The sequence below is a fragment of the Diaphorina citri genome, unplaced genomic scaffold (genome assembly GCF_000475195.1).
Source record: "Diaphorina citri unplaced genomic scaffold, Diaci psyllid genome assembly version 1.1 scaffold1801, whole genome shotgun sequence".
Lineage (NCBI taxonomy): Eukaryota > Metazoa > Arthropoda > Insecta > Hemiptera > Psyllidae > Diaphorina > Diaphorina citri.
In genome coordinates, this window is record NW_007379227.1 from 31,023 (window position 1) to 44,107 (window position 13,085).

General features: G+C 38.7%; 1 protein-coding gene across 1 annotated transcript; it reads right to left on the minus strand.

Annotated features, from left to right (window-relative positions):
* Nucleotides 1-11,373: 11,373 nt before the first annotated feature.
* On the minus strand, nucleotides 11,374-13,085 carry LOC113470751. Its single transcript, XM_026829445.1, has 3 exons — nucleotides 12,690-13,085; nucleotides 12,034-12,388; nucleotides 11,374-11,516 (listed from the first exon to the last, which is right to left on the minus strand). Exons 1-3 carry the CDS (start codon nucleotides 13,083-13,085, stop codon nucleotides 11,374-11,376), a joined length of 894 nt encoding a protein of 297 aa, XP_026685246.1.

A 13,085-nucleotide genomic window follows, 5' to 3' on the forward strand; every position in this document is an offset into this window, starting at 1 on the left:
ACTGCTTGTATCAATATCATGGATAACTTACTTTCCAGGTAAATCGACTGCTCATTACTTTTACTTTTCACCCTCTAATGGTCGAGAACACATCTCGAGTTAAAAGTACTTTTAATTGTATTTATTGCCAGCCTAGTTAGCTTAGTTGGTAGTGCGTCTGCCTTGTAAGCGCTAGGCCGCGGGTTCGATTCCCGTCCGGGGCGGATTTTATCCTGATGGGATAAAGTTCGTTCTCGGAACGGTTGGCTTTCTCCTTTCCTGTCTTCCTTCTCTCTTCGATTTCGGAACGATAAGACCATACCAGTTGCAGTTCCCTCTATCAAAACTCTTAAAATAATAATAATCAGTATATGTTTTATTACTGTGTTGAAGTTGAAAATAATAATAATACATCTCGCTTTCTCATCTTTTGAACCTGAAAACTTCTCAATCTAAAAGACACAGACTATAGCACTGCTGGGTTGGTTGGCAGGTCCTATAGCGGTGCAGAGTACTGGGTTCGTAACCTGAGGAGTGGCATGTTTATTATAGAACCCCCCAATGAGGATAGATAGGAGTCTTGTTAATTAACCTCGCTGTTCCTTTGTACCGTGGAGTGCGGAGTGCAAGACTGCTCATCCCGTAAGACATAATGCAGTGGCGTAGCGTGGTCTAAATTCAAGTGTAGGGCGTGTTGGGCTCATGCACAGGTCTACCAAGTCCCATCACAGTACCTACATGCCATTCATATTTATGGGCATTAGAGTGAACTTTTGAGTTGTATGGCCGCCATACACGCCATACATACACGCTACGCCACTACATAATGTCCTTCTACGTTATTACACCCTCCCAGCTAGCAGCTGTGTCTTATGGAATCCATAATATGGATGTCGCCTTCAGTTAGCCTCCTACAACACAGAACGTTAACTTTTTCCTTTTCGATGGTGGGCATCAAACCCGTAACCTTCTGCATGCCAAGCGCTGGGCAAACCGTATATTATGGGATGTTGCCTTCTATACTCTCTCAGTTGTGTATTATGGAATCCATAATATGGATGTCGCCTTCAGTTAGCCTCCTACAACGCGGAGCTCTGTTACTAATTGCTGATAAGTAGGTTTTGTCCTCTGTAATCTATCGGCTGGCGGAATGCCCATCTCATTTGCATAATTATCCGAGTGTTTACGATCCTGGTCCATAGCTGATGGTCTGCTATGTTTTTCCTTCTTTCCCTGTCTTCCTTCTCTCTTCGATTTCGGGACGATAAGACCACAGCAGTTACAGTTCGCGAATCCCATCTGTATAGGATAAAGTGCGCCTCGAGGAGGAATCGAACATCGCGTCTGCCTTCGACTTCCGCCCGGGGCAGATTTTATCCTGAACAGATAATGTTCGTTCTCAGAACGGCTGGCTTTCTCTTATCCTGTCCTCGTTCTCTCTTCGATTTCGGAACGATAAGACCTTACCAGTTGCAGTTCCCTCTATCAAAACTCTTAAAATAATAATAATAATAATCAGTATAATTATGTTTTATTACTGTGTTGAAGTTGAAAATAATAATACTTGATACATCTCGCTTTCTCATCTTTTGAACCTGAAAACTTCTCAATCTAAAAGACACAGACTACAGCACTCCCGGGCTGGTTGGCAGGTCCTAGCGGTGCAGAGTACTGGGTTCGTAACCTGAGGAGTGGCATATTATAGAACCCCCCAATGAGGATAGATAGGAGTCTTGTTAATTAACCTCGCTGTTCCTTTGTACCGTGGAGTGCGGAGTGCAAGACTATATTGTTAAGGAGTGCCTCTATATGATTAGTAACTTGCTATAACCTATCTGCTATATGTACCTATACTTACGTGTAATAAGACACAGCAACATTGTAACTTATCGGTTAATACCTGTACAGGGTGATCAAACGGTAACGTACCAAATAACGCTATCTGCTATATGTACCTATATACTTACGTGTAATAAGACACAGCAACATTGTAACTTATCGGTTAATACCTGTACAGGGTGATCAAACGGTAACGTACCAAATAACTTAGGGGGGTGATTTATTGAGCCACAGAGAATCCCTGTATGCAGCTCAAATTGATCGCATTTTGCATACCCCTTTTCTGCGAGAAAAGTCTCGTTAGAGCCCGAAGTGGCATCAGATAACCTGAACGACATACAGCATAAGTCAATTAGTTTATCACATTTCGGCTGATCATTGACAACACTCGATAGTCGATAGGTTAGGGTAATTATCACCAACACTTAATGAGCAGATGAGCACACATTCTAAAGTGTAGAGTTTGATGGTATTTTCAAAATTATACTAATATGTCACTGTCTTATTCTTCTGTTAGAATAAGTAGTACCGTGATTGTGATTATTGTGAGGGTGTATTAGTTTTGTAACAGTACTCATCAGTAAAACCCACACACTGCAAACCATACAATGTTATTGGCAGTAGATCAGTGAACTGGGGATCAATAGAAGTACATACAGATCACGAAAGAATCACACAAATTCATTGAATAATTTCGAGTTAAAATCTGGAAGTTCCTTCGTTCTTTCAATGAATTCAATGGCCAAGAGGCCTCATACAATGTCATGAATGTCATGACATGATCGATATGATCATGTGACGGTGAAGTTTAGTACAGAATGGAAAATGGAAAAAAAGTCTTTGGAAAACATGGAATTCAACCCATTCATACAAGTATTTCTCATCAAAAAGTAAATGAGGTAGATAGTGGACGTGGAAATGCAGAAGATATGAAATATCCAGACCATAAAATACAACCTATATGAAACGACAACATGGTTTCTATTAGAAGATCCCCAAACAAAACATTAGTTAGCAACATAACGAGTATCTCTATTAACCTTATCTTTGAATGGGGTTAGTGATGATATCAATAGGGTATTAATAACTATAGTAATAATGATAAAGGGCTATAGTAATAATGTTGAACCGGGAATCGAACCCGCGACCTACCTACCTTTCAGGCTAACTAGGCGGGCACATTGTTGGAGATTACCAGGAAAGGAATTTGTTTGGAATGATTGGACGAAAGATTCACGGTCAAGTTTACATAGAGGTTTCGTTTCGTGATAACATTCATTGGTCGGCATGTGGCTACCCGAAATCCAAAGAGGTTCGCTGATTAAAGAGATTGACAAAGAAGTGCATTCAGTGATTAGCATTGTAAATGAAAGTCAAATAAACAAAAGAACATAAATGACGTTTCTGAGGTCAATCTGAGATCTCTTTCATGTCTGAAAATGTCAAGGTTACAATTTTCAGATGAGGTTGCATAATTAATTACTCTTATTTGTAACTGTGCACTAATATTGTGATTGTCATTAATTTCATTATACTCATTTTCTAAGAAGGAGAAGAGAGGTTCCCAAAACAGGTCTTTTTCCAAACCAGGATTTTTGGAGATTCAGAAAATTTCTAAAACCGTTTTTGCCCTGAGCGAAGACTTCCTTTTTCTTCTACTTCTATTTTCTTTCTTTCTTCTTGTTCTTTATTTCCTTCTTATTTTTTATCATCGTCTTTTCTTTTCCTTCTTATTCTTCATCGTCGTCATTTTCTTCTTTCTTTTCCTTCTTCTATTTATTTCTTTTTCAACCTCTAGCACATGACCTTCCCGGGCAGTTTCTCAACGATCATTACTCATCTTGAGAAACATTTTTTTTCCCTTTTCTTATAATACCTAGGTACTAGGCAACAAAAAGCGATTGGATCTTGATACGGATTGGATAGGTTGTAGAACAAGGCAATTTATAAGGGCAACACAGCGTAATGCATTGGCGCCATGAGATAGTGGTCTGCCCACGCGACAACGAAATTACTTCGAACTTTTTTTCTTCAAACCCATAGGAAACAACTTGTTGCCCTGGCATATCTTTTATATCTCTAACTAGAAGGAATGTTAAATATACGGACGGTTGGTAGATGGGACGTGTCTGTAGGTGGTAGTCGTCAGGGGAATTCTTCGGTCTGCAGCAAGTAGTTTGATTTGCTTTGGTTGTTGGATTTGTTGTAGTGTTAAATGTAGTTTGGTTGCTACAGTATCTACAATAATCTACATCCTGTCTTTTAATTTAAGGAGTCTAATATACCAAGAGAAACAACAGTGAACAGTTAATACTGTAAATAGCCTCGGGAGCTCAAACAGCAAAGCTGGGCTGTCTCTTTCAATTCAACTGCATTTAACATGGAAATAACATTAATTACTGAGGAATTTTTCAAGACTTTTCTTGAATGCTGTGCTTGGCGATTGTATGAGCAAATTTGTTCCAGAAGAAAATTCTACAAACACGGCGTCATACCACTCACACCTACGATAGTAAAGAAAATACATGGTACAAACACAAAGTACATGTCAGTGGGCCTAATAGTCGAACATATGGAACTAAGGGCTACAGGCTACAGTCGAAAAACACTGAAGAACCAAGCAACAGAAAATTTCATATTGATTGAAAATAGATAAAATAAATAGATTTGATAGAGCAAACTGTAACAAAGGAGGTCTTATCGTCCCGAAATCAAAAAGAGGACAGGATAGGAGAAAGCCAACCGTTCCAAGAACGAACCTTATAACAAAGTTCGGCCAAGGCAGGAATCGAACCCGCGACCTAACGTCACACAAAATTGTCAAGATGAAAATCCTGTAAGATGGGCCTGAAGACTTGTACCACTGATCATATACCACCAGGACAATATCAGCTCAACATAGGTACAATGAGGAATTTTATGAAGGCACTATGAAGATAATCAAATTTTTTGATACTCGTAATCAAGTTATCACATTTTGGTAAGTTCGGCCCCAAGTTAGATGATTTAATCAAGGTTTCTACAAGGACGGACATTTTTCTGTGGGGGGAAATGGAAAAAGAATACATCCAATGTTCTGGGCTGCGTTCCTGAACGCAACTTTTCGAAAGTTTCATTTCACATTTCGCGATATGGACGTCACAGAAAACTGACTATTATTATACCTGTCTGTGAGCCAGTATTATAAAATGTTATGCAATTTCTTCTAAAGGTTTTTTCTGTAATATTTCGTAATTGAAAGTTTCATTTCACATTTCGCAATATGGACGTCACAGAATACTGACTATTATTATACCTGTCTGTGAGCCAGTATTATAAAATGTTATGCAATTTCTTCTAAAGGTTTTTTCTGTAATATTTCGTAATAGCTACAAGTGCGAATTGTCAAGTGTAATGTTCTTCATGGAACTTGATAAAGTCACATATTTTCAACGAGTGTACACTAGACTGGCCCTTAGCTATAGAGGTGGGAAAAAAATCTTGGAAAAGTCTTGAATATCACTCGATTTCCAGTTCCATTTAGTGAGAAAACACTACCTAAAAAGTTTCAGCTCGATCGGACATCGCTGTCGACATGCTCAACGGCCTTAAAGTTTTCCCTCACTCCAGTAAGGGTTAAACTTGGCCTGCAAGTGTGTAGGAAGTGACCTCTACGCCTCTTCACTTGTTCTCACCCTAGGAGACTCCACAAGACTGAGTGCACCCATAACTACTACATCAGAAGCACACGGGTAATCCGAACCAGAAATACATCAGTTGAACAGGTACTGCACAGTTGTAACTCATAACCAAATCATTCAGTGGGACTCTTAAACTCATGATTTGGGCATTCCATTGAACACCAATATAAGTTTACAACCTATTCTGTGCAGTAAATATTGTATTCCATTAGGAAATATCTTGGTACCTACCTAATATACCTACTGTAAGTAATGTAAGTATGTAGGTGCCAATTATTTATAGATAATACAATTATTGATTCAGTACTGTAGCTTCAGGACTATTAATATTCAATCTATGCATCTATGAAATAAATCTAATACCTACTTCTTTGAATCGGGATTTACTTAACAAAACAGTTGCTCTATGCTGTGACACTACATCTAGTAACTTGGGTAGGTTAAAAGGCGCTGCTGTACTAATAGAACAAGTGATAGATAAAGACTTGCTATATCTTCCATGTATAGACATCACATTTTGGAGCTGGTATTACGGGCAGCTTTTGAAATAAAAATTTCCTACCTAACCATCCATTACTTTGTATGAGAAGAAGACCCATCAACAAAGTCTTCTCTGAAACATATTGACACAGGTTATCTACAAAACATATCTGGAAATATGTTTAAAGCCATATACGTAAATACTTATTAGTTATTATACTGTTTCCAACTAAATATGTCTGAAAGTATATTTTATTCAAAGAAACAAGAGTTCAAATTCAAAACATTCAGTGGCATTCTACACTGTGGCCATTGAAGAACTCCTCGTATAGTGTCGTTCTGAACACAAAAGACGAAGAACAAGGTATGACTATGAATATACGAAGAGTTTACACACAAGTTTCAAAATTCCCAATCTTGCCACCTTTGGATGGAAATAAAATAGTATCGTTCTTGAGCTCGAGAGAGCGTATTCGGAGATCTAGATTCTAAAGCGGGAAAAGATTCTAAGAGACGCTAGACGGGACCTAGAGTTGAATAATCTAGGAAACGGACCTAGAAAAAGGCTTACACACATCTGGGGATTTATTTTCAGTGCGGAAAAATATTTAGAAGGCAAATATTTAGAAGAATGATTGATTCCGTGACTGGCTGTTGCGGGGCCCACTCAGCCTCGTGAGGAAAATGAGTAGCTATGACATATAAATGCGCATAGCGGTATAATCTCGACTGAAATGATTAAGGTATTTAGATACAATATTCTCTTAAATTATTAAGATATTTAGATGCAAATTTCTTTACTGTGGAGTTAATTTATTGGTAGATATTTTTTTAAGATGTATCAAACCTGTAACAACGGATAGGGAACTGTAACAAGTAAGTAACAACGGATGTCTCATCGTCCCGATATCGAAGAAAGAAGGAGGAAAGGAGAAACCCAGCCGTTCCGAGAACGAATCTCATCTGAATAAAGTCCGCTGCGGCCGGGAATCGAACCCGCGACTCCGCGACCTACCTACCTTCCAGGCTAACTAGGCGGGCACATTGTTCGAGATTACCAGGAAAGGAATTTTTGTGGAATGATTGGACGAATGATTCACGGTCAAGTTTACATAGAGGTTTCGTTTCGTGATAAACATTCATTGGTCGGCATGTGGCAGTATTTGTGGCTATACCCGAAATTAATCCAAAGAGGTTCGCTGATTAAAGAGATTGACAAAGAAGTGCGTGCATTCAGTGATTAGCATTGTAAATGAAAGTCAAAGAAATAAACAAAAGGACATAAATGACGTTTCTGAGGTCAATCTGAGATCTCTTTCATGTCTGAAAATGTCAAGGTTACAATTTTCAGATGAGGTTACATAATTAATTAACTCGGATTTGTAACTGTGCACTAATATTGTGATTGTCATTAATTTCATTATACTCATTATCTGAGAAGGAGAAGAGAGGTTCCCAAAACAGGTCTTTTTCCAAACCAGGATTTTTGGAGATTCAGAAAATTTCTAAAACCGTTTTTGCCCTGAGCGAAGACTTCCTTTTTCTTCTACTTCTATTTTCTTTCCTCCTTCTTGTTCTTTTCCTTTTAGTCGTCATTTTCTTCTCTCTTCTTGTTCTTTATTTCCTTCTTATTTTTTATCATCGTCTTTTCTTTTCCTTCTTATTCTTCATCGTCGTCATTTTCTTCTTTCTTTTCCTTCTTCTATTTATTTCTTTTTCAACCTCTAGCACATGACCTTCCCGGACAGTTTCTCAACGATCATTACTCATCTTGAGAAACATTTTTTTCCTTTTCTTATAGTACCCAGGTACTAGGCAACAAAAAACGATTGGATCTTGATACGGACTGGATAGGTTGTAGAACAAGGCAATTTATAAGGGCAACACAGCGTAATGCATTGGCGCCATGAGATAGTGGTCTGCCCACGCGACAACTTATTTATTTATTAAAAATATTTAGAAGGCAAGACCTAGAAATAGGCTTACAGAGAACTTACACCTGTTGAAAGCTCTAGATCCAAAACGGAAAAAAGATCTAGGATACGGGACAAATAAAAAGGCTTACAAGTATTCAAAGCTCTCGTGTCTAAACGGGAAAACGACCTTCTTAGAGGCTAGGGAAAACGAGACCTGAGGATTACACATGTTTAAAGTAGGTTTTCAGAACGGAAATTCCTACTTTTAAGAGTTTCAAGCTCTAAGGAACTGGAAATCCAAGCCAAAAATGCCGTTTCCAAAGTTTATTCAAGCCAAAAAGACAAAGTGTTATAAGGACTGTATTTCCTTCAAAAAGCCATAGAAAGGCCCGCCGCCGGCGAAATATTTCTTGCCGGCATGCGGCATTTTACCACCCACATACAAAGGAAGAATGTTTGAGTTTCTTGAACTTGAAAGAAGCAGCTTCCGCACAAAGAAGCCTTAACCAAGCTTTGAAATTCGAATTCAATTTAAATTAACTTCCTGAGAAACAATAGAAATATATAGAAACACAGACGGTGTACGAACACAAAGGAAGAAGATGAGGGGGGACTTCCCTGGCGCAATATTGCAAAATTTGCAAAGTATCCAGTATTGTAAATTAGCGGTATCAATAGACTATACCAATATCAATAGAAACCTTACAAGCACTGTACTTTATCAGGGGAGTCAATTTGAAATATGTTGACCGTCTCCCATTCAGTTCATGAAATGAAAGACGGCATCATTTGAGAAGTACGTAAGAGGGTGAGTCAATTACAAGAAGTAAAGTTGTTTGAAAAAAGTACAGAAAACATTGGAAATAGGGGTTCTTAAGAAATGTATGGGTGGAAAGGATGGGAGGCAAGAAAGGATATTTTTCCCCTTGTAAGGAATGAAATAGCTGCAATACACCTAGATAACTTTTATGACTTGGATTCGACCCACCAACCTCCAGAAATCCACCGCGCTAACCACTAGAACACTGAGGTGGGTTTATAGAAACTTGAAATCGAATCTCTTAATCCTTTAATCGTCCGTAATCCGCTCTTTGTTTCATAAAAACTGCACAACTCTCAACTATAGTACATAGAAAAGAATATAGTGGATGGACAGATGGGCCAGAACAATATCCAAGTGGGCGAAGCAGAAGGAGGACAAGACCATCGCAGAAACAACAAAAGAAATACACGAGAAATGACACACTTAAATCTGTTCATGGTCAAACGAGTCACAGAGAGAGACCCCAAAAACACCTTACTGAGCAACCTTGAGCATCGGTCCGAACGGATTTAAAGAAACAAAAAAGTAATCAAATTTACATTAAAGATGCCTACACACGACTTCAAAAACCAAATAACAATTTCTGACCTATGTGTAGAACAGTTAAGTGCAAAGAGGAAAATCTGTAGTGAAAAAACATTTTTGTCAAGGTGGCTACACACGACTTCGAAAACCAAAATGGCAATTTGCGATCTATGTAAAGTGAGCTACAAATGAACTGACTGGAGAGTTTTTACTGAAATATTTGGTGGATTTATCGATAGACTAGTCATGTGTGGACACCATTATGTAGAATCAATATTGGTGAATTTATGCAAAGAACACCATGCACATATTGGTGAACTCATTTGTGCAAAGTGATTCGAATCCATTTGGACCAGGGACAATGGACTGAAACTAAATGGACCAGTGTATAGCGGCCTTAAGAATAAACATGATAGGATATTGGCGATAACGTAACGCATATTAGCATAAGTTAAGTTATAAGGTTTGAAGCAAGCCATGTGGACACCATTATGTAGAATCAATATTGATGAATTTATGCAAAGAACACCATGCACATTATTGGTGAACTCATTTGTACAAAGTGATTCGAATCCATTTGGACCAGGGACAATGAACTGAAACTAAATGGACAATGAACTGAAACTAAATGGACTAGTGTGTAGCGGCCTTAAGAATAAACATGATAGGATATTGGCGATAACGTAACGCATATTAGCATAAGTTAAGTTATAAGGTTTGAAGCAAGCCGCTCGTTTGGCGTCACTAAAATCAATATTGGCGAACTTATGCAAATTTGCAAATCAATCGTCTGCTGAATCAATCAGTGATTTACCTGTCCATATTGAGCAGGGTTAGTAAGCTTGTCTTGATAAATAGTACAAATATTTCTTGGTACTTCCCCATATGTTAATTTGCATTTAGTATGTTAGTATGATGTCAAGCGACCTTCAAAATGCGATTTGATTGAAAGTGATACATATTTTGTTTGTTGTTATTCTCTGCTGAATCGATCAGTGATTTACCTGTCCATATTGAGCAGGGTTAGTAAGCTTGTCTTGATATATAGTACAAATATTTCTTGGTACTTCCCCATATGTAAATTTGCATTTAGTATGTTAGTATGATGTCAAGCGACCTTCAAAATGCGATTTGATTGAAAGTGATACATATTTTGTTTGTTGTTATTAACCCTAAAAAAGAACCCGATCCGGGTGGAGGACCAGGGGATTTATCAACAAACCCAAGTTCAAAATTTGCCATAAAAGCTAAGTCTGGATACGAAAGAAGAAAAAAGAACAAGGGATCCACAAGTTCTATGATTCCCAACAAATTCCGTCACTTTTGGATGGAAATAATACTCGTTTAGTGTCGTTCTGAACACAAAAGACGAAGAACAAGGTATGACTATGAATGTACGAAGAGTTTACACACAAGTTTCAAAATTCCCAATCTTGCCACCTTTGGATGGAAATAAAATAGTATCGTTCTTGAGCACGAGAGACGAAAAACGTGTCTATAGATGGACAGTTTCCACACACGTTAGGGAACTTCTGACATATCCTGCCATCATCTTTGGCTGGAACTACTATACTGTCGTTAAGAACTTTATGAATTTTAAATAACGTGTCGAGAGACGAAAAACGTGTCTATAGATGGACAAGTTAGGGAACTTCTGACATATCCTGCCATCATCTTTGGCTGGAACTACTATACTGTCGTTAAGAACTTTATGAATTTTAAATAACGTGTTAACACGACACTCCATTGGAGCTCGCAGTGAATTTCTTTATGACATTCCTCTTGAAAGTTGTGATAAACTTGTCACGAAGCACCGGGGTGACAAGCAGAAAACGACAAAGTGCAACAAACGAAGTCTTCAGACTCTTCAGTTTTGTTTACGAGTCTTTTAATGCACAGTTAGCCCAGTGGTAACGCGCTTGCTTGCCATGCAGAAGGTCCCGAGTTCGAATCCCACCATCGACAAAAATTTGTACTCGTTTTTCGATTGCATCAGTGGTAACGCGCTTGCTTGCCATGCAGAAGGTCCCGAGTTCGAATCCCACCATCGACAAAAATTTGCACCTCGTTTTTCGATTGCAAATATTTCAACGGGTTACTTTCTGGTGTTCTCGTCGGGATGACCCAGCACCTAAATGGGAAGTATTATGTCACCAAATTTCAAAACGTTTTTCAATTCGTTAAAACTATTCTTCCGCTTTGTTTTTTCCGTCACAGGTTGTTCATTCTGAGTTCCGTTGAAGCTATTCCGTCGAACTGCTTTGCTAGTTCCGTGTATTATGTCTCTTGTCGCACGTCTGAGCAGGAATATGAAAGTTCTATGATGCTGTTGACATGATAGGTCAGTTTAGGCCGAACGCCAAACCATTCCTCTTACAACCTCCGTGCCTCTAGGAGGACGAACTTTCAAACAAATGCCGAAAGTATCTACATACTTTTGCCAGACTAATGGAGGAGTTGCAAATGGGTAAAAATTATAAATAAATGGTCGATTCCTATGTAAAAAGTTGGGGAAAATCCAAATCTGAGGTCAAAACTCCGAAAAAATAACCGTAAAAGGTCGAAAAATCAATTTTTATAATGAAAGAGTTCAAAGATTTGTGACGTCAGACTTAACGCAGTTGCTATTTTTGTTCACTAGGTAGCGCCACTATGCAAGCGCGTTAGCAGAGGAGCAGAAAGAACTGCACTCGGGATATTTGATGTGACGTCATCGTGTACGGGAGCGTATGCCGTGACGTCAAAGTTCACGATTTACCGGCATTTTTTTAATCGATTTATCTCGTTCCGTTGAAGCTATTCCGTCGAACTGCTTTGCTAGGCACTTGTTGTGTTTCACCATTACAAAAAGAACTAGACATATCAGAATTAGAAGAAAAAGTTAATTTGCTCAAATGTTTGCTCTCAATATTCTCGTAAGCTGACGTTTGGTCCAATGAGCTTTTGTCAGGAAATATCACATTTTTATCACCACTGTTTAAGTTTTTGATTTCACTGATCAACCTGTTTTTAAGATCGGCATGATTCGATTCTGCGAAATCGTTGATTTCATTCTGATCACTTTTCATAATGGGTTTGATTTTCGCCAATCGTTTGCACATTTTCGGATTCGTTACCGGAATGGATTTCTGTTCTAAACAGTTAGACTCGTTTGAATGCGAGTAGCTTAGGAGGTAGCCTGCCCTCCCTGCACGGGGCGAACTTTATCGGCTGGCTTTCTCCTATCCTCTCTTTGATTCCTCCCCACTTCGATGTCGGGACGATGAAACCTCCGCTGTTACGAACTTTCAAATACTCGAGAATACCTAACCTAATATATATGTTTATATATACATATGTATAAATCAATCGTTTATTGGACGAACTGCTCAACTATTGAGTTGCCAATACTTAAGCAGCGCGCAGACTGATCATACACTTCCAACACTTCAGACATTTCCGACAAACTTCATTCTGATCACTTTTCATCATGGGTTTGATTTTCGCCAATCGTTTGCACATTTTCGGATTCGTTACCGGAATGGATTTCTGTTCTAAACAGTTAGACTCGTTCGAATCTACATTGTCCTCTATGACTAGAATTTCGCTATCTTTATTCTGCGCTCGGTGTTTCTTGCAAATATGAATGTGCTTTTTGGGTTCGATTTTCGGACTTTGTGGATCGTAATGTTCAAAGGCTGTGATTCCATTGAAGGTCCTGTCAGGTGAGGACAATGTAGGACTAGGGGGAGGGAAGTTGTTCAGATTGATAGGCAAGTTCATGTGAGCGGCACTACGAATGATTTTCTTCGGAGGTAAGGGAGGAGGTTTCATGACCAGATTATTAGACGGTGCAAGAGACAT

What these genes read in the sequence shown, in the direction of transcription:
- LOC113470751 (XM_026829445.1), bottom strand. Translation starts at nt 13,085, where the DNA reads ATGTCTCTTGCACCGTCTAATAATCTGGTCATGAAACCTCCTCCCTTA. An exon ending in TGAAAAGTGATCAGAATGAA is followed by an intron (nt 12,389 to 12,689) that starts GTTTGTCGGAAA and finishes CATTCAAACGAG; the next exon opens with TCTAACTGTTTAGAACAGAA. An exon ending in AGTTCGACGGAATAGCTTCA is followed by an intron (nt 11,517 to 12,033) that starts ACGGAACGAGAT and finishes GAGACATAATAC; the next exon opens with ACGGAACTAGCAAAGCAGTT.